The sequence below is a fragment of the Notolepis coatsorum genome (assembly GCF_963971535.1).
Source record: "Notolepis coatsorum genome assembly, chromosome: 3".
Classification (NCBI taxonomy): domain Eukaryota; kingdom Metazoa; phylum Chordata; class Actinopteri; order Aulopiformes; family Paralepididae; genus Notolepis; species Notolepis coatsorum.
The window spans coordinates 9,852,082-9,873,359 of record NC_140167.1 but is presented as its reverse complement, the minus strand read 5'-3'; the positions used below and the strand labels follow the sequence as shown (position 1 = coordinate 9,873,359).

At 42.5% G+C, this 21,278-nt stretch overlaps 2 protein-coding genes across 2 annotated transcripts in view; both read right to left on the bottom strand.

Annotated features, from left to right (window-relative positions):
• Positions 1-11,133: 11,133 nt before the first annotated feature.
• Positions 11,134-14,332, bottom strand: rab32b (RAB32b, member RAS oncogene family; the record flags this gene model as incomplete). The annotated part of the gene is made up of 3 exons (XM_084310375.1): positions 11,134-11,274; positions 12,103-12,380; positions 14,119-14,332. 3 exons carry the CDS (start codon positions 14,330-14,332, stop codon positions 11,134-11,136), a joined length of 633 nt encoding a protein of 210 aa, XP_084166501.1.
• Positions 14,333-18,598: 4,266 nt separating this feature from the next.
• Positions 18,599-21,278, bottom strand: part of grm1b (glutamate receptor, metabotropic 1b) — a gene marked incomplete at both ends in the record, with an annotated part of 53,062 nt that continues 50,382 nt past the window's right edge. The window contains one exon of the mRNA XM_084310374.1: positions 18,599-19,583. Coding sequence (XP_084166500.1) covers positions 18,599-19,583 — 985 coding nt within the window. The remainder of the gene's footprint in view (positions 19,584-21,278) is intronic.

The window sequence follows — 21,278 nt, the reverse complement described above, 5'->3', positions numbered from 1 at the left end:
CAGTACAAGTACAGTGGCTATCTGTATGTCATGGCTCATGGCTGACCCCTATTAGTCGATTTAGTCGACTAATCGGTTGAAATTGTGTGTATATTCGATTGAGCTGTACTGTATTGTACCCAATTCTGCCAATCTGTTAATAAAATGTTCAATCAATCAATCAATCAATCAATCAATCGGTAGAATAAGATAGATAGATGAATGAATGAATGAATGAAAACTTATTTAACAGATTGCAGAATGGGTACAAATACAATACAGTACAGCTCAATACACACAATTGTTAAGGTGCAGCAGACCAGAGAAAGACTTTCGTCTTGTTTACATCAGGGTCCACCATTTTTCAATTCATAGTGACATTTATGACATACACAACATATATGACATCATGACATTTAGGGCATAGGGACATACATGACATACAGGTATATAGTACTGTTACATTTGTGACATATACGATATGCAAATATACAGTACTGTTACCCATAGATCCTAAGAGAGTATATGATGGGGAGGAGACTGTACTGATTAGGGAGGGGGTGGGACAGAAATATACATACGGTAGGGAGGGAGACTGTACATTAGGAGGGGGTGGGTGGGCGGGAGAGAAATATACATACGGTGGGGAGAGAATATATACATGTAACGGTTGTGACAACATCACCTCAAACGTCGATGCCCGGAGTAGGAGTCGAACCCTGGTCTCCCACACCACGGGCAGCAACCACAGACCGCTATACCAAGAGGTGAATTCACTTCTAAGTACTGGGTCTATGCGTCTTTTGAGGATGTGAGAGTGAGTTTAACTCATAGCACCGCTACTCACCCCAGCCCTTCTTGACTGCGCTTCACGATACCATCTGTTACATACATACGGTGGGGGGGTGGGAGGGTTTGGACATTTACGGTGGCCAGTTTCGAATAGCAGCCTCCGTAGGTGCTCTTTAAGAGCGGTTTTGAATGTGGGTAGGGATTCACATTGCTTACAGCTTTGGGTAGGGCGTTCCACATTGATGTGGCATAATTGCGAAACGTGTTTAGTCCCTTGTTTTGAGCCGAATCTGGGTTTAACATGATTTGTGGAGCTTCCTCTGGTGTTGTGGTCGTGTATTCACTGACCTTTGGGAAGTATTTTGACATGTTCATGGGTACCTTAGTGGGTGTAGTGTATCTTGTAGACCAGGCCCATTGCAAGTTGCTGTACTCTGTCGGTCTACTCTAAGCCATCCCTAGGTCAAATGTAATTTGCATAAATTAGGAACAGTAGCGAGTGCTAGTGTGCTTCCTTGTGGAAACACCACAGCTCACTGTGAGGGGGGGGGGGGTAGAGTACGGTTAGATATTTTTACAAGATCTTTTGATCTGCAACACAATTTATTATCCACCAACATCTCGTTTCCAATTATTTATTTATTCGAAATAAATGATTGGAAACGAGATGTTGGTGGATAAACTGTGTAGCAGCAGATCAAAATATCTTATATATACATATCTATAAATATCTTTATTTTTTTGGCGTTTTATCGCTTTATTACTACTGGGCAGTCCAGTAGAGAGAGACAGAGAGGAATGGGGGAGACAGAGTGGGGGGAAGACATCGGCAAATAACGACGGGTTCGGGAATCGAACCCGGGTCGGCCGTGTGTCGCGGCTGAGCGCGCTATATGGTTTGCCACTGGGGCGCCCTCTATAGATATATCTTTATAAAATAAATCAGCATTGTTTCTCTAGATGGCTATATTATATCCATCTTTAAGGGGCACTACTCACCAAATAAACAATGCTGATTTAATTTGCACATAATGTCACGCACGTCCAAAAACTCGAAACAGTTTTTTGCCACACAGTTATTGAGAGTAAATGAGTTTGAATATGGCCATCAGTGATGTAATCAGGGACATTGAATCCTTGTATCGTGTTAATTACAGCATTGAAATGATGTAGATGAAAACGTAGCACCACCTTGTCCTGGACTGCTGCCTTGTCATTTCATGGAGCTGTAACTAACACAAGACAAGGATTCAACGTCCCAGATGACATCACCAGTGGTCATATTCAAACTCTCAAATTTACTCTCAATAACCGTTGATGTAACTGAATGTGTGGCAAAACTGTTTAGAGTTTTTGGATGTGTGTGACGTTATCTGCAAAATGAATCAGCATTGTTTCTTTGGTGAAGTGCCCATTTAAGGGAGGGCCACCGAAATTTGATAGCAGCTACAGCAGAGACAGTCAATAGTCCCTTTCCCACTGGAATGTTGTGTAACTTTACCTACCTCAGGAGGACTATTGTGGTGCGCCCTGGTAAATGGGTCATACCTGTATTCCCTCTGTTCAAACACAGGCAAGGCCCTACACTGTACTCACCTGAAGACAAGTCAACATTATTTTTAACTGATCATTTAACTAGGTTTTCTTTTATTGTACTGGTAAATATCAATTCAATTCCAATGGAGATTTCATTTAACATTTGTATTGGGTATCATAAAAGGGCTGCTTTGGTCCGCTTTCAGTATTCCTCCATCAGCCCTGCTGGTCTCTGACAGGGACAAGTTGCAGGTTGAAAAAGCCCTCAGCTCTGAACTCGGCAGAATCTGCACATGGCTCGCTGATAACAAACTAGCATTACACCTGGGTTAAACAGAGTCCATTCTCTTTGGATCAAATAGCAAACTCAGCAAGGCCAACGGCTTCTCTGTTACAGTGGGTGACAATATTGTCACAAAGAAAAGATTGAAATTACCTACCTGGGTTCCATCCTATAGGGCAAATATTTCCCTGTGACAAAATGGCAACCAATGTAATAAAAAAAGTCAACCAACGAACAAGATTCCTGTACCGGATCTCCTCTCTGGGTAAACAAGAATACCTTGAAGACTCACAGGAGTCTAACAGGAGCACTCATTCAAGGGTACTACGACTATCCTTGCACCTCGTGGTACCAAAGCACCTCAAAGGCCCTAAAAAACAAGGCTATAAACATCACAAAACAAACTGGTCAGGCTACTGCTTGGCCTTACTCCTAAAACCCACCCTCACCCCTGCCCACTTTGACAACCTAGGATGGCTTAGAGTAGAGTCGACGACCAGAGTACAGCAACTTGCAATGGGCGTGGTCTACAAGATTATACTACACCACTAAGATACCCATGTACATGTCGAAATACTTCCCAAAGGTCAGTGAATTCCACGACCACAACACCAGAGGGAGTTCCACAAATTATGTTCAACCCAGATTCGGCTCAAACAAGGGACAAAACATGTTTCTCAATTATGCCACAACAAATTATGCCATAAAATAATGTGAAATCCCTACCCTCCTTCAAAACCGCTCTCAAAGAGCACCTACGGGTGGCTTGCAATTAGAAAACTGGCCCCGGTAAATATCCAATCCCCCCCACCAACCCACCCAACCCCCTCCAATGTACAGTTTCTTCCCCTTCGGATGTATTTTTCTTATGATCTTTTTTTTTATTACACAGTACTGTATATTTTGTATGTCTTGTATGTCATAAATGTCCCTGATTAATTGAAAATGGAGGACCCTGATGTAAACAAGACAAAAGTATTTTTCTGGTCTGCATCCTTGTAGCAGTTGTTTGTATTGAGCCGTACTGTATTGTACCCATTCTGCAATCTGTTAATAAAGTGTTCAATCAATCAAGCAATCAATCAATCAATCAATCAATCAATCAATCAATCAATCAATCAATCAATCAATCAATCAATACACCTACTGTACTGTTTTAACCACACCGTTTAATGCACATGCATGAGTGTTACACTAGATGGCAGTATATACAAACATTGTCACACAGTGTGCTCAGGATATTCTGTTGAAAGCATTGATTAGGAGGCTCCATGACAGCACCATGGACAGCAGCACACGGGTGAAGGGTCTCCATTATGACAGGCCAGAGCCAAAAGGATATTTTCTGTTCTAGCATGAGTACCTCAGACGAAGGAAGGACCATATACGTTTTCAGAGGAACAATGTTTTCAAACTTCATTATCTAAAGATGGCATATAACCCCTCATATACTTGCTTGTACACCTCCACATAACCCTCAGCTCTATATGATAGCATGTACTATAATGCTGTATATACCATATATATATATATTTATTCTCACCGCATATATATTTATCCTCACCTGTCTGTACTTACCTGCACATAGTCCCTTACTATATCTATATCTGTACACATCCCACTCTTACTAGTTACACTGCTGGCCAGTAGTCATACTGTCTCTATTTACATAACACAACTCTGTACATACATCTAATTAGCACTACACTAAGTAGTACTAACTAACTTGTATATTTTGTACCCAGTTTAAGTACATTGTATATTGCTGTTGCACTTTACTCCTACATTTGCACTCTGGTTGGATGCCAAACTTATTTTTGTTGTACTGTACTTGTGCTGTAGTAGGATGACAATACATTACAATCTAATCGAATATAGAGTGTTGTATTCACATTTAGATTAACTTCATAACTGCAACAAATACATGTGCTGTCCAAAGAAAACTGACTTATATGGTTCTTCAATGCAAGCGTTCAATTATCAGATGGCATCATAGGCTACATAGGCATGTTGTACATTTATTCTCAAGATTGTATACATAAACAATGTTGCACGCATGAAGCATTAGGCTACATCTCCTTAAAAAACAGTCTTAGGGGAGGGTAGTGTGATCCTCCCACGCGTTACACCTCCCCAGTGAGAGTCCTCGCTTTCAGGTGAAAAAAAAAAAGCGGCTGGGCTGTCTCCACATGTGTCGGAGGAAGCATGTGATAGTATCTATCAGCCCTCCCTAGACCGGCAAGTGGGGGCAAATGCGTGCAACGACCAGGAAGGGGAGGGGGGAATTGGCATGACGACTAAAATTGGGATGGGAGAAAAATACAGAAAAATGGAGGAGAAAAAGTAGGAATAAAAACAGTCTTAGCAAAAATATGACATTTCTAGTCAGGCCTGGCAATGTACACGCTTTAAATGATCTTTGGAGAGCAGATAGTAAAGTCACATACAAATAATAAAAGGACAGTAACGGATACAGATCAGGGATACCTTTAGCTTACATATTATCTAGTGTTTATCAGCTAAATCATAACTTTGATTTGTTATACAACCATGAACACTATATGAAGGAATCTGTGAGGAAAATGCACCCGGTAGGGCAGATAAAATAGATAAAAAAATATAAATAATGCAGAAGCAGCGGGGAAGCGTATACAGACTGGGACCCCTATTTCGCAGTGTCATATTTATGGACAACAACAACAACAACAACAACAACAACAACAACAACAACAACAAAAATGAAGCTATATAATGCATCTGAGTTTTTGTTTGTCCGATGTGAGGAAGTATTGGGGCCAACCCTGCATGACTCCTACATCTAGCTCTCTGGTATCTGGGACATGTATATCCAGAATTAGATGTGTTGCTTCTCAGCCACATTCCCATAGGCGCACTTATAAGTCGCCACACAAGGTAAACTATACGCCCCGGGCCGTTACATCGCGACTCACCCGATCACGATGAATAAAGACACAGTATTATAGAAGTATTATATTTAAGTCATAAGCAGTATATTACAAAGGAAGTATGCAAGTTGACCATTTTGGGTTGAAATGTTCTCTCAGAATTCTATCTTCATCATTCATAATTTTTATTTATTCGTACGTGGAATTGTTACAGTCCAACAGTGTCTTCAATACATATCTATCACTTAATATGATCCACTTTAATGCCATGGCCGAAATAATCAAGAATCAAGAGGTTTATTTGTCACATACATACCAGGGCATACAGTGAATGCGGGTGGTCATGCCTGCATTGATTGTGCAAAATACAATAATAAAAATAGGCATACAATTTTTTAAATAAAATAGGTAAGACACAAGATGTGCATGATAAAAAAATACATGCTAAGTTCCTGAGAAACTGGTTCCTATGTACACTACTATACAATATACAATTTAAAATGTTAACTCCGCCATTGTTATACTTAGTGTATCTAAACTATACAATACCTCCTTCCTTTAAAGTGACTTTTCCATTATTTAAAGTGACATTTTGTTTAAAGTGATTGTTTTAGTGGTTGCTGCATGAGTGTTAGAAGGAGTGGAGTATCTTCCCCGATACTCTGAACTTCCTTAACTGTCTCAGGTGATAGAGGCGCTGTTTCGCCCTTTTTCACCACAGAATCTATGTGTGTTGACCATGTCAGCAGGTCCTCTGAGATGTGGACTCCCAGGTACTTGAAACTGCTCACCCTGTCCATGATAGCCCCGTTTATCCACAGTGGCGTGTGTGTCCCCTGCTGTGTTCTCCTAAAATCCACGATCAGCTCTTTGGTTTTACCAATGTTCAGGAGTAGGCTGTTATCCCGGCACCAGCGTGCCAGTTCATCAACCTCCTGGAAGAAAACTCTTATTGTACCTGCCCCTACACACATACAGTACATTGATAGACAGTTCATAGCGCAATCTTGTATCTACAGTATACTGTATATATATATTTATATTTACCGTGTGTGTGTATATAATATATGTCCACATCTGTCTGTATATACCTGCATATAACCCTTAAATCTGTACATATCCCTTACACGCCTGGCCCGCAAAGCACTACGCATTGCGGGCGACATCACCCACCCCTCACAACGCTTTTTCACTCTCCTGCCCTCCGGGAGGAGAATGAAGAGCCTCCGAGCCAGGACCAGCAGACAGCTTCATACACCAGGCTGTCAGGAAGCTGAACTCTCTCCCAGCTCCCCCCCCCCCCACTGACACACACACACACAGCTCTCCCCCCTCTCTCTTACCCTGTCCCCACAGACTCTGGACTCCTCTCTCTCTCTGCCCCCACAGACTCTGGACTCCTCTCTCTCTCTGCCCCCACAGACTCTGGACTAACCCCCCCCCCCCCCCACTGACACACACACACACACACACACACACACACACACACACACACACACACACACACACACACACACACACACAAACGCAATTTAATTTCTCTGTATGTCTTGCACATTATGAGAAGCGACAATAAAGCTGACTTTGACTTACCTACTCTTACTAGTTATGCTGCTGGCCAGCATAGATATACATTTATCACTGAAAATAATAATACCATAACACTGTAGGAACATCTGATTAGCACTATTACTCAGTAGTACTCATTTATATATTTGATATCCAGTCTATATATTAATCACCTGTACATTGTATATTGGTATTGCACTTTACTCTGGTTGGATGCCAAACTTATTTTTGTTGTACTGTACTTGTGCTGTTGCTGTATAATGACAATACATTTGTCATCTAATCTAATCTAATATAATCTAATCTAATTCTACCACTCAAACGTTTTTCAATGGCCAGCGGTCATTTGTGACTGTTCATTAGAATGTTCAGTCCTCTCGCCTTCTCTAAGATATTTGGAAAGGTGTAACGCTTGGGTTCTCTGGCACGCCTGAGAACCACCCATCATTCTGACACCTGTCACTGGGCTTCTCTGTCACTTATCTCCCTGTCACTTGTCACTTATTGTTTGGGTCTCCTGATTGGTTGTCACGTTGGAACGCTTGGTATGTCAGGAATGTGGTCGTACTTAAACCCCTGTCTCTCTACTTCCAGTTGTCGGATCTTCACATTCTCCTGGCGTGTACACGGCGGTACTGCAGACACTGGACATTGTTGTCATTATTGTTATCATTATTATCTTCTCTCCTAGACGCCCTGCATCAGTGTTACTATTACTCTAGGTGTACCGTTCTATAATAAAGAGAACCACCGTTAACGAGTAAACAACCTTCTCTGCCTCTACTTATTACTCCACAACTGGAACCTACCTGTCTCCGTCGTAACAGAAAGGTAGTAGAGCCATCCCCATATATTGCAATATTCGGAGTGGCCCCAACGGACATCCACTTTAGATGGTGGGAATCCAGAATGCTGGCCTTCTGTTCACTCTTGGCCAGAAGGCTAATACTGTTCAAATGGAAAGACCCAGGTCCACCTGTGTACGGCCACTGGATGAGAGAGGTCATGTATCATATTAAGCTGGAGAAGATCGGGTATACTGTCAGAGGTTGTACCGAAAAAAATTCCACAATATTTGGGATCCTTTCTTAACTTTCTTTGAGGAAGCGGATAATGTGACGGAGGCGATCTGACGGACCTTCCTGTTCCTGGTCTCTCAGCTTGTTATTCTTTTACTCTTTTATGTTCGCACCTTTCTTTTTCTCTATCTACAGAATACAAGAGATGCATGTGTCACAACTGTCTGGTGATTTGAGAGATAAAAGGAAAAATAATGATGAATAAATGCTTTATTATATTTTGGTATGATTGTGTCTGGTATAGGGGTGGGGGGGAGGGGAGGGAGGGAGGGCCTTACTTTGCTTTTCTTTTCTTTTGGCCCATGTGGGACCGCCTGTAAAAACTATAATCTTTGAATAAAAAAAACTTGTTTAAAAAAAGAGAGAATGTTCAGTCCTCTCAGCGTTCTAATCTCATAGGCAGGGGTGTAGCTCCAGATTCTGGGCCCCATGAAAGAATGTATTTGTAGGCCCCCAGTGAATGCGAGCGCGCATAAGCGCGCAAGCGGAATTTCTTTGGCAATTTTTTTATTGATGAAAACGCATAATATGGTTTTTACCTATACATTCGGATCAGCAGTTCAGCACCTGCACTGTTGGTGGGTGAGCCTAGTAAAGGATGTCGCATTGCGTTCATCTTCAATGAATGGACCAATGCAATAGTCTACCAAAGCCCCCCCTCTCTCTATATATATCTCACACACACACACACACACACACACACACACACACACACACACACACACACACACACACACACACACACACACACTTCAGAAACAAACATAGTATCAATGAGAGCATCAATAATACACCTGAGTGATATCTAGTAAAAAAAAAAGAAAAGGGGGGGGGGGGGGGGGGGGCTCAGTGCTGGGCCCTTGGAATCATCCTAAGCTACCCCCCCCCCAGCTACGCCCCTGCTCATAGGCCAATGCGATACTGTACACCCGCTTCGATAGATGCGGCTGACGTACCGAGACAGAGCCTGAATACGTACAGTACAGGAGCTATTGAATATGGGTACCCACCCTGCCACCCAGCAGCGAGGATGTAGAGCAGATCCCAGGGCACACGGCAAGGACGCCGCAAAGTAAAACTACAGGACAGCAAAGAACAGATGGGTGTGTAAAAATAACTTTTCTAATATATATATCACATCGGCGAGCGTAAAGGACATGGTTTCAGTTTCACACGTTCCACAAGACAATCCGTTAATACTGTACACACAGCAGGTATATTTATTTTCTGAACCGGCAGCATACTAACTGGAAGCAGCGAATATGTATCATAATAATAGCATATCATCCATCATTCGCAGGAAAGAAGGGAATTATATTTGGATGTTCTGACTCACTGAATTTGAACGTGTGAATTTGGACTTGAAAGATTTCCTTCATATATAATACAGTACATACATATAATTATATACAAGAGTGGTAAGAATGAGTCACAGACAGTGTAGTGGAACTGAGAACACGTCCTCATTGTGGGCACAAGGACTGCCAGTAGTACAGTAGGCTACTCTCACTTTAGGACAGTGGTTCTCAAACGATCTCAGTCAAGGACCCCCCCAAATAGACACGTAATAGGTCTGGGACACCCGTTTGATAAGATCTTGTTCCAGGGAGCCCCATCCGAGAAGTAATTTGTTGTTAGATATGATTTATTCCAGAATTCCATAACTGTATATCAATATGTCAAGAAGCACCTGCTGAATACTGTGCTATTCATCGCCCTGCCCTAGTTTCCGGTGGTACGTTATAGTAGATAGTAGGTCATCTGTGATCAAGACTTGATTGTGTCCCCGCCGCCGCCGCCTCTCCTCACAGCACGCCGCGCGTCAAGCTGGTCTGGTTATGAGCCCGCCGTCTGCATCCGTGGATTAACAGAGAGGGAACGGGCCCCATCATCGCCTCCACTGAGGTGTTTATTAGCCCCGTCCGGGTCTGTGATGCGCGCCAACAAGGTGGGACGAGTGAATACACAGTCCCTCGTTACACCTTACTGTAAATTGTGCCTAAATTGTACCTCATCCCATTTCTGCATTGCACTGTATTTGTATTGTAACTCAGTTACTTTTCTACTCTGCATTGTATGTATGTATTGAACACTTTTGTCTACGTACTTGACTTCTATTTTATACTTATTATACTTCTTTTATACTTATCTATTTTTATCTAGCACAATCTCTGGAGCAAAACAGAAAGAAGCATTTTATATAAAAGTATTCTGTACTTTTGTATGACAACTAATAAAGAAACTTGAAACTTGAAAACTATACCTTCATAGAAAAATCCCACAATTAACTCTGAAGAACTGGTCCTTTTGTTTTTGTGTTTTTTTTTATCCAATGATTTAATGAGTTGAGGCCCCGTATAAGCCCACCTGGGTCTCTTGCCTCTACTCAGCACCTTTATATACACTTTCTGTCATGGTCAATGTTTAGATTTTTTACTGTTTTGCTGAAATGGTAAAAAAAAATTAACAAAAAAAAATAAAAAAAAATAAACTGGTTCTCATCAAAATGCTCGTACAAGTATCGCAGAGAAATTTCAAAGGTACTCACAGTTGCACGAGGGTTTCGGACAGACAAACGCTAGGGTTTGAAAGCTCAGCGTTGCTAATAAACATTTAAAATAATTTTTATAAACTTGTAAACATCACCGAAGACGGCTTTGCTTCAAAATGGCTGCCTGGTGCGCCTGCGCTGTGATTGCATTTGTGACATGGGTGGTGCGCCCAGCCATCACAGCGCAGGCGCACCAGGCAGTTTTGCTGAGGATCAGTTCTTCAGAGTTACGTAATTGTGGGATTTTTCTATGAAGGTATAAGGGACTGTGTATTCACAACTTTAAAATGTACACAAAAATAAAGTAAGTAAAGTAACCCCCTTGAGGGTCGGAGGTTCACCCCCCATAGTCTCTGAAAATCCTGTGGGAAACACTGTAGGAGCGTTTACCCAACGCAGCTTGTTTTTCTCTGGCCGTCTGCCCCGGTCTCTGTGGCGCTAACAGCACGATCTCTCCCTGGACGCAGGCTGCTTCACGTTGATCCCGGCCCCGTGGCTCTCTCTGTCGGGCGGGCCTTTGTGACACTCCAGCATGCGCTCGACGAGGAAGGCACACGCCTCGTCGATGTTTATGTTGTCCTAGAAAATGACGGATAGGGTTTTTTTAGGACATGGTGTGTGCAACCTGATTTTATTCAAAATTTGACTGTGCTTCAAAGTTTGACTGTGCTTTGAGAGCCTACATAACACCTCACCTTGTAGCTTGTGAACTTTGACCTCTGTAGTTAATGTTTGCACACACACACACACACAGTTTATGAGTTGCAGTGTTGAAGTTCAAAGATGAACAACTTGTGATTCCCCTGAAGTACTTTCAAAGCTACAGTATGTACAGTATGTACTGGTGACTATAGTGACATACAACTGCATGGTGACATAAGCATGTTTTTTTCACAACAGTGGGAACAGCACAATTCTGGTTTGGGCCATTTTCATATGTGCTCCTAAATCAGATATAGGTCAGATTTTTTTGCAATGTGACCTCAGTCTGAACGGTCATGCGACTTTTAATTGACATTTGTCACAATTTTGGACGTCCATCTCTTTTATTGTTCATTTGCTCATGCGGGTCAGTTCACACTGGAATCTGATATTGGACACATTTATTTATTTTTATTATGTGAACAGCCAAACAAATCTGAGCAATAAATCAGAATGGAGCCCTAAAGCTTGCAGTGTGAACGTAGCCGTGGATCATCTGTTCACTAACGGCGTTCACTCATCTGTTCCATATGTGTTTTGGGCCTGCAAAGCCATTTGAGACACGTACAGTAAGTGTGACAACATAGGCTACGCAAATAAACCTGACATGAGAGCGATGTGTGGCTCACACACACACACACACACACACACACATACACACACACACACACACACACACACACACGCGCGCGCGCGCACGCGAACCTTCGCCGATGTCTCGAACCAGCCCAGGAAACCGTTGTCTTCACAGAACTGGTCCAGGGAGGAGGCTAGATCTCTGTTCCCATCCGTCTTGTCGTACTTGTTGCCCAGAAGCACCGCTGGGATGGGCTCTCCGCTGTCCAGTCTGATCTTGCCGTCTAGGTCCTGTTTCCACGCGGACGCAGCCCCTAAGGTGGGACTACTTGTTATGTCGAAGACCACTAGTGCTCCCATCGCCTCCTTGTAGAACACCCTGGACATCATCTTAAAACGCTCTTGGCCTTGAGAAAAGGGAAGAACGTACAAGTGTTCCTTTATTAATAATAATGCAGGACCTGTTCAGAGGTCTTTAATTGGCATGCAATTATCCTCAATGTTTAGCGGTTAGCACACAGTTAGCACACACACACACCGGAACACGCACACATGCATTGTCTTTGTACGATCGCCGATGCGATTCGTCTCTGCGATTAACCCATCCCGTCGTCCTTCCCCCCAAGGGCAGCCGGGAGCAGACAGGCGTTGGCGAGGGCCGCGCCCGGGGACCAATCCAAGTGCTCCTGCCCGTCTTCGTCAAGGACGCCACAGCGTTAGCGATCTGTTGTTGTGCATGTTTTTACATTGGGTTTATCTTATCGGGGGGAAACCCTTGCGAGCACGGGGAGAACATGCAAACTCCACACAGAAAGGCCTGGGAGATACCCCACCTGGGTAACTGGCATCATGGAAACCTGGTCCCCAAGCGGGAATCGAACCCTGGACCTTCTTGCTGTGAGGCGACAGTGTTTAACCACTACACCACCGTGCCGCTGAGGCCCTTGGGGAAATTCAGGTATCATAGCAGCATGGGGGGGGGGGGGGGGGGGGGTACCGGTAGGATAGGTAGCAATACTTGACTACATCGTGTACAGCCCTGGACCATTTTATTTTATAATTATATTATATTGTAGGCCTACTTTAGTTTGAACTTAGTTTATATTCCATTTTATTTGATCCTACCCTTTATTTTATTCTACCTTAATTGTCTGTCTGTTAATGTCGCACAAATGATGAATAAAATCACCTGTAAGTGCAAACTACTTGGCAATAAAGACCTTTCTGATTCTGAATAATAATAATAATAATAATAATAATAATAATAATAATAATAATAATAATAATAATAGAGCATTGAACAAGGAACAAAGTAATAATGGTGATGATAGTGATAACAGTTGTGAACAGTATGTGAATGGCAGGATTAATAGTGATGATAGTATTGTCCATAAGTAGACCAGAGTCCGTGCAGTGTTTATTATTAAGAGTCAGACAGTCCTAACAGTGTTTATTATTAAGAGTCAGACAGTCGTCCTAACAGTTATCAAGTTCACCAGCCGCTAGCTCTCCAGCAATTGGCAGCAGTCCATGCCCACGGCTGTGGAGCCTGATGGCTACTGGCACGAAGGACTGGCCGAGGCGGTTTGTGGTGTGTCGTGGGGTGATAAGTCTATTGCTGAACGTGCTCCTCATCTTAAGGCTAGCTCCTCATAGAGGGGGTGGGAGGGCTTTTACTGTATTGCCCCACTTTGGGGGGTAGGCGGGGTGGGGTGCATTTTTAGATGCTTTATTATATCCATAGTATAGTATATATCACAAATGTAACTACTATATACCTGTATGTCATGTATGTCCCTATGCCATAAATGTCATGTCATGTCATGTATGTTGTGTATGTCATAAAATATGAATTGAAAATGGGGGACCCTGATATAAACAAGACAAACGTCTTTCTCTGGTCTGCATCCCCTTAACAATTGTGTGTATTGAGCCGTACTGTATTGTACCCATTCTGCAATCTGGTAAATAAAGTTTTCATTCACATTCATTCAGTATAAACCAATAAAATATTGAATCGGATGTACCGTTTCCAGCCAGTTCTATCATCATACAGTATATGGACCATGCAATGCAGACGCACTGAGTACATAAACTGGACACACAGTCCCTCTCTAAATGCAAGCTGCCACGTGTTGCTCTCACCTGCGATATCCCACAGCTGCAGCCTCACCACCGTCTCTCTGCTCCAGTCAATGGTTTTGAGCGCAAAGTCAACTCCGATAGATGCTTTGTACGTGTCGGTGAAACGTTTATGGACGTAGCGCGAGATAATGCTGCTTTTACCGACACCCTTGTCTCCAATAACTAAAACTTTGAACAATCTATCTGTACATAACGACACTGTACTGGAAGCCATGCCACAACACAATATAGAGCCACTCACTGTGACAGCCAGGTGCGACGGTGCAGGCAGCAGGTGTACAACCGGTGTTGCAGGTGTTGATGTGTGTCGGACTCACTGCCCTAGTGCCCTTTGTACAGATCATCTGAGCGCACTTTTGATTTCGCTTTGACTGAATGAATGAACTTTATTTAACAGATTGCAGAATGGGTACAATACAGTACACGGCTCAATACACACAATTGTTAAGGGGATGCAGATCAGAGAAAGACTTTCGTCTTGTTTACATCAGGGTCCCCCATTTTCAATTCATAGTGACATTTATGACATACACAACATCATGACATTTATGGCATAGGGACATATACATACAGTATAGTACTGTTACATTTGTGACATATACCATATGCAAATATACCGAAACCGGATTGACTACAGACACTTTAAACACTACACCATATTTTTTATCTAGTTATTATTACACAATTATTTGCACGACATAATTACCTCATTCTTAAAATTTCAAAAGCTTGCGTTTGTACTTTATTGTTTATATTTTGTATAGTGTTTGGTCTTTATTGTTTTTTTGACTGTATGAAGCACAATCTCAGGGGGCTCATACTGAACCAAGCATTTCACTGTAATGTACATTATATGTGACAAATACAACTAAACTTGAACTTGAGGTTTCAACCTAAGAAGCGAAAGTAGGCTACTTAACAGATTTCAGAATGGGTACAATACAGTACGGCTCAATACATACAATTGTTAAGGGGTGGCAGACCAGAGAAAGACATTTGTCTTGTTTACATCAGGGTCCCCCATTTTCAATTCATAGTGAATTGAATTCATATAGTCTCGTGAGGATAGGGGAGGGGTTGCTAATATATTGCTGGCCACACCCCAGGCTCTCTGCCAAGAGAGGTGTGGAAAAATGCACCACACTATAATAAGTTAATATATAACTATAATAATGTGTAATATACAGTATATAGTAACTTATTATAGGCTACTGTGAATTTCTCCAGACCTCTCTTGGCAGAGACTGAGGTGTTGCCAGCAACAGTAATCCCTCCCCCATCCCCACTTAACTCCAACCCCCACATCAGATCAACACAAAAGAAAAGTGCAATACCAAGCAGGGCTATTTTTCCCTAGAGGTCGCTGTTTGATGGTATTACAGATGACCTTAAAGGTTTAGTTGGCTACATACATTACAAATAAATACATTTGATTTTAAACCAAGACCAATTTGATTTGGGTTAAATTTGCAGAGGCCTAAAGGGAATGGAGTAGGCTAAAGCAGTGGTTCTCAAAGTGGGTCCGGGGGTCCAAATGAGGAGTAGTTTAATTTTACTATTATTTAATTGACTAGAAGTTAGCGGATTTCTCATCGACGTCAGAATCAGTGTGTGTTCGCATCAAGGACGCAAAAGGAATCCTGGTCAGAATAATGGGGCAGACTACAACATGTTTTCATTTGTTAGCCATGCTAGCGATCTAATCAATCAATCCACGCCAAAGCTAGACGTGTAAAAGGCGAGACTTCACTCACTGCCATGCTGATTTGGCTAAATTACATCCAGCCGTTTTGGTTTGAAACAACTTTTAGTCAGGGGAGTGCCATGGTTTCTCCACAATTTTTTTTTTTAACACAGCAACTCGTGCAGGTAGGGGGCAACTTAGTCACGTGACTCAGCGGGTATTGCTGATTGGTTCGAACACGTGTTTATAAACAAGAAACCCGTCTAATAGGCTTCACTCTCCACTGTTAGCGCCTAAACTATACAGACAGTTATGTAATTCTAGATCTTTCTAACAACAAACATCTGCTCAAATGGGAGTCCGTGAGAGATGACATGTTATCAAATTAGGGGTCCGCAGGTGTGTATTCATTTGGGGGTCCCTGGCAAGAAAAGGGTTGAGAACTAGCCTATACTGGGCTAAAGGACAGAATAAGTAGCCTAGCCAACAAAGCCAAATACATTTCCACAGGCTCGTCGCCATGAAAGACAAAAAACACAAAAACACAAAAGCATAAAAATATTTAATTTACTCCAACCAAACAAGTATCTTTAAAATGCTTCTACAGTTCATATTTGCCATAACACTTCAGGCAGTAGCCTATCAAATAGCTTATTGGAGTTTACCACTAACAGTAATAGTTAATTACAATATACAGTTATAGGCTATTAGAATCTTAATATTCGTGAAAGGAGGTCGAACCTTTGGCTACACAGTCCCAACACATAGTAGCATAAATAGCAAATAAAATCTAACAATAATTTAAACACGTCAAGATCGTCTGAATATACCAAAACGTGATTCACAATGCAATGCATACATTCACAAAACGTATGGCACTTTTAATAGCAATATTATACAATTATCTATACAGATATGAATTCACGTGACTGATTAGAAAAGATAGAAACTTACAATATAGTTCACCTTGCATTTCAACACCATAGAAATGAGATAGAATGTATAAAAGGAAAAACACATTGTGGCACTTGAACATCCCTTGCTACATTTTGTGATACAGTGTTTGTCTATACTGCATCAGTCATACATCCATTCATTTAGAATATTTAGTATAATACATTTATATATTATACATCTTTCTGCACACACAATCATTCCAACATCCGACATTTTAAATACTTGCTCAAAATTGAACACTGCAATCACCCAATATATTAAGAGACAAACTACACTTTCAACTCAGTTGTTGTGTTTTCAACAGATTTTTCCCTGTACTTTTTCTCGCACAAAGCATATACAGTACTACACAATGTATAACACAAAAGATGTTTTTCTGTGAAAATATTGTCGACAACTTGGATTGTTAAGCTTATAAACACATGATTCACTGTTAACGTTGCCCTCTTAAAGATCAATCAACAAATACAATTCCTCGTTACATCTATTGATCAAATAAATGTTCTACTGTTAATACTATATCTGTGCTATTTATGACCTCAGTGCGTACATGTACATACATAGACAATTTTAGTTCCTTGTCTAATAAGCACAAAGTCTAGACTCTAGAGTAAGTTAAATACTTATGTTAGAATAGAAATACTGTTTTGTAGCGGGCAAGTTCTGTTACTATTTTAAGACAATACTGTATATAAAAGAGCCTTTTAACCCTTTCAGGCGTAGGATCTCTTTTGAGAGGTCACCATTTTAATGATGTCACAAAATGGCTACTGGCCGAAGCTACACACTCCTACGCAGAGCCGTCTCCATGCCTGTACGGCAAGAAAGAAATTATACCAAATTGGGACGTCTATGACCAAATTAGTAAAAAAATTAATTTAGTCTATAATATTGAATTGGGTGTGTACAGAATATCTCTAATAACTAGGGATGTTCGATATTGACTTTTTTACCGATATACCGATATTGTCCAACTCTTAATTTCCGATACCGATATCAACCGATACCGATATATGCAGGGTCCCCCCCCCCAAAAAAACACAACATTATGCATACTTTTGACAATAAATAAAATAAGAATTAGTTCTTACTTGCTTGCCTGGGTAAATAAAGGTTAAATAAATGTAATAAATAAATGTTGTTATTTTTTTTTTTGAAAACCGACACCGATCATTTCCGATACATTTTAATGCCAATATCGGCCGATAATATCGGACATCCCTACTAATAACCAAAAATGAAGCTTGCCTGAACATTTATGAGTCATTCAGTGATGTAGTTATTGGAAAAGTAACCATACTGTTATGTCTGCGTTCATTGTTGTTTCCATGGACACTGGGAATAAACAAGGCTGCACAGACACCGTGAAATTAAATGATTTAACTTTTTTCAACAACTCATTCTTATAAAAGAGACCAATAATTTAATATGATTTACTCAATACGAGTAAAGGTAGCACCGGTTCGTTTACTTCCTGTTAGGGCAGAGAGATGTTTGACAGTGGAACGTCGTCCAAACTCTCTGCGTGGGAGTGTGCCAGTCGTTATAGATTTCCAGAATTATAAGCTAGAATTCTGCGAAAAACGTGAAATTAAACGTACCCCTGAAAGGGTTAAAACAAAGAAATCTCGCGCCCCACCGCTTTCACTGTAAAAAACGCTATTGAGTTACAGAGTAAACCATGACACGTCCGATCGCCGAATCCGCTCCGTCCTTATATAAAAAACGCTTTCAGCTCTTTACCCGTCATAGAATGATTACAAACAACACGACAGGGCATCGTCAACTACAAAATATCGTACGAGTCCTAACATCTATACTGTGCCCCCCCCACCCCATTTACAGGGTAGAGGAGCTTTGTTTGAAGTCCCTCAGGATGGCGGCGGCGTACGTCACGTTCGGGGGAGTGCACAGGATCGACTCGGACACGGCGGGCGAGCTGAGGAAGGACGGGCTCACGGGGGGGCCCGCGCAATCTCGGAAGGGGGAGGGGGGCATGAGGGCCAGAGAGTGCGCCGTGCCCAGCTTGACCCGAACCAGCTCGTCGTCCTCGTCCTCGTCCTCCTCCTCCTGCTCCTCGTCGTGAATCAGGGCGTTATCGTACGTGTAGCCGCGGAGGAGGAGGCCAAAGCGCTCGTTCTCCAGCTCCTCCAGCTCCTCCTCCTCCTCCTCCTCCTCCTCGGGGGAGTTGGGCTCGTCGTCGTCGAAGAGGTCGAGGTGCATGGGCAGGACGGCGTGCTGCTGGATGAGGAGGTGCGCCTGGTGGTACACGGGCATGCCCCCGCTCACCATCGCCGGCACGCCGATCAAGTCGCCGAGCTCGGGGACGACGTCGCCGCCGCCGGCGTAGTGGCCTGCCCTGCCCGCCGCCTCCTCCTCCTCCTCCTCCCCCTCCCCCTCCTCCTCCTCGAGATGGTCCATGATTTGGTGGATTATGCTATTTTGCTGCAGGTGCTCGGGGGTGTAGAGCTTGACCTCCTCCTCCTCCTCCTCCTCGCAAGCCTTGTCCGCGGGCCCGGCGGCGGCGGCGACGGGCGTCTGCCCGCGCGCCGTCATCATCATAGGGGGAGTGACGGGAGGGTTGTAGCGGACGGGCTCCTCGTCCTCCTCCTCGGCCACATTGTACAGGGTCTTGGTGCTGAGGTCGGAGAACTCCAGGGCGGGGCTGTTGTGGTAGGCGTTAGTTAAGGGTTTGATGACAGCCGTCTGATTGGAACCGGCCTCCGGCCTCTTCACATGTACTGACAGTCTGTGCCATGTGTGGTCCCCCTTTGGAGGATGTCTTGCACCTGGTTCAGACCATGACACAGACTTTCCATTAGAACTATGAACAGAACAATAAAGACGGCTGTTATTTTCACAGGAACCCAGAAAAGGGTGAGGAGACAGACAGCGGCGTTTCTGGTTCATGTAAAAAGAAATTATTAAATACAGCAGGGTTGTGAATTCGTCGAATTTCATTACACAATGTATTATTTTGGTTTTGGTTTTGTTTCTTTTAACCCCTTCATTAACCGTCTGTAGTGTGGTATAGTGAAAGGGTTAACCTTCTGTAGTAGTGTGGTGGTGAAAGTGTCCACCGTTTGTCGTGTGGCAGTGAAAGGGTTAACCTTCTGTATTGTCGCAGTGAGAGGGTTAACCTTTTGGTAGTGTGGTAGTGAAAGGGTTAACCTTCTGTATTGTCGCAGTGAAAGGGTTAACCCTTTGGTAGTGTGGTAGTGAAAGGGTTAAACATCATCATGACAAACTGTGATTAATATTTCTTTTTTTTGTTTCATTTACATTAACTGGATGAACACATTTTTCATTACCCGGCTATTCATGTATTATGCTTACTCGTCTATTAATGTGTTGTGCTTGTGAAATAACATTGTCATAATAACACATTCATAATACATCTGTAATACCGTATTTTGCTAAGGGTGGACCTGTGGTCTCATTTGTGCTCCCGACGCATGCAGGGATGCTTCCGTTTAATCGTACCAACACAGATGAAAGGTTAAACTAGCTGTGTGAATTGAGTAATGGCCTATATTTGGCACTTTACAACAGGTGCCCTTTGAGAATGACTACAGTAAGACAACAGGTGCCCTTTTGAGAGTGAATTACAGTACAGTAGAACCTCAGAATTACAAACTGACCCGGTTCAACAAACCTGCCAGATATTATGTTTCTTTGCCCCTCAAAAAACAACAGAGGTTTTCCTGTATAACTACATAATATGCGACGATATGCAACAATTGTGACTTGCATATCTAAAACACATTATATTACATATTCTCTGCAAGGTATTGCACTCGGAAACAACCTTGCAATGTACTTTATTGTAAGTAAAAAAAAACATTTCAGAAGAGCCCCCGTGCATCTTTATGCATGTGTCGATAATCCAAACCTTTCAGTCTAATGAACGACCTCCGTTCCCCGAGGGGCTCAGATAAATTAGGTTCTACTGTAATGCAAAAGCAGCGTCCCTGAGGTGCCTGAGGAGCGAGGAGCGCCGGAGAAGGAGACGACAGCGGTTGCTACGTATATCCCACCACAGTATACTGTTCACAGAGTTCACAGAGGAAGTGTTCCTCTACATGGGGCCAGAATTGCAGCTGGAATGAATGGGAGTCATTTGGGTGATCGTAAAAATGTAAAATCTCAACATCCGTAAAGGATATCAACGAGCTACTCGTAGGTCGTCGAGTTAGTAATGAAACTAGTTTGCTATGAATCGATATACGTTTTTGTGGTTCAAAAACATCCACGACAACCGTTACAGTACAGGTTATAAAGCCGCAGTATAGGCAACTTCGGAGAAATTTGCGAGAGTGGGTTTACCTGCCCAGCAGAAATAGATTGTGCTCTGCATCACTTTTCAAGCTCATGCACGTGAAACAAAGGCTTCCCACAGACTCCCAGAGGCACCAGTGGCTTTAAGCTGAATTTTTACAAGTAAATCTTTTTTTATATATATATATTTTTTAACCCTCTTTTTCTCCGCCTGATTTTCTGTGCTTTTCCTCTCATCCCA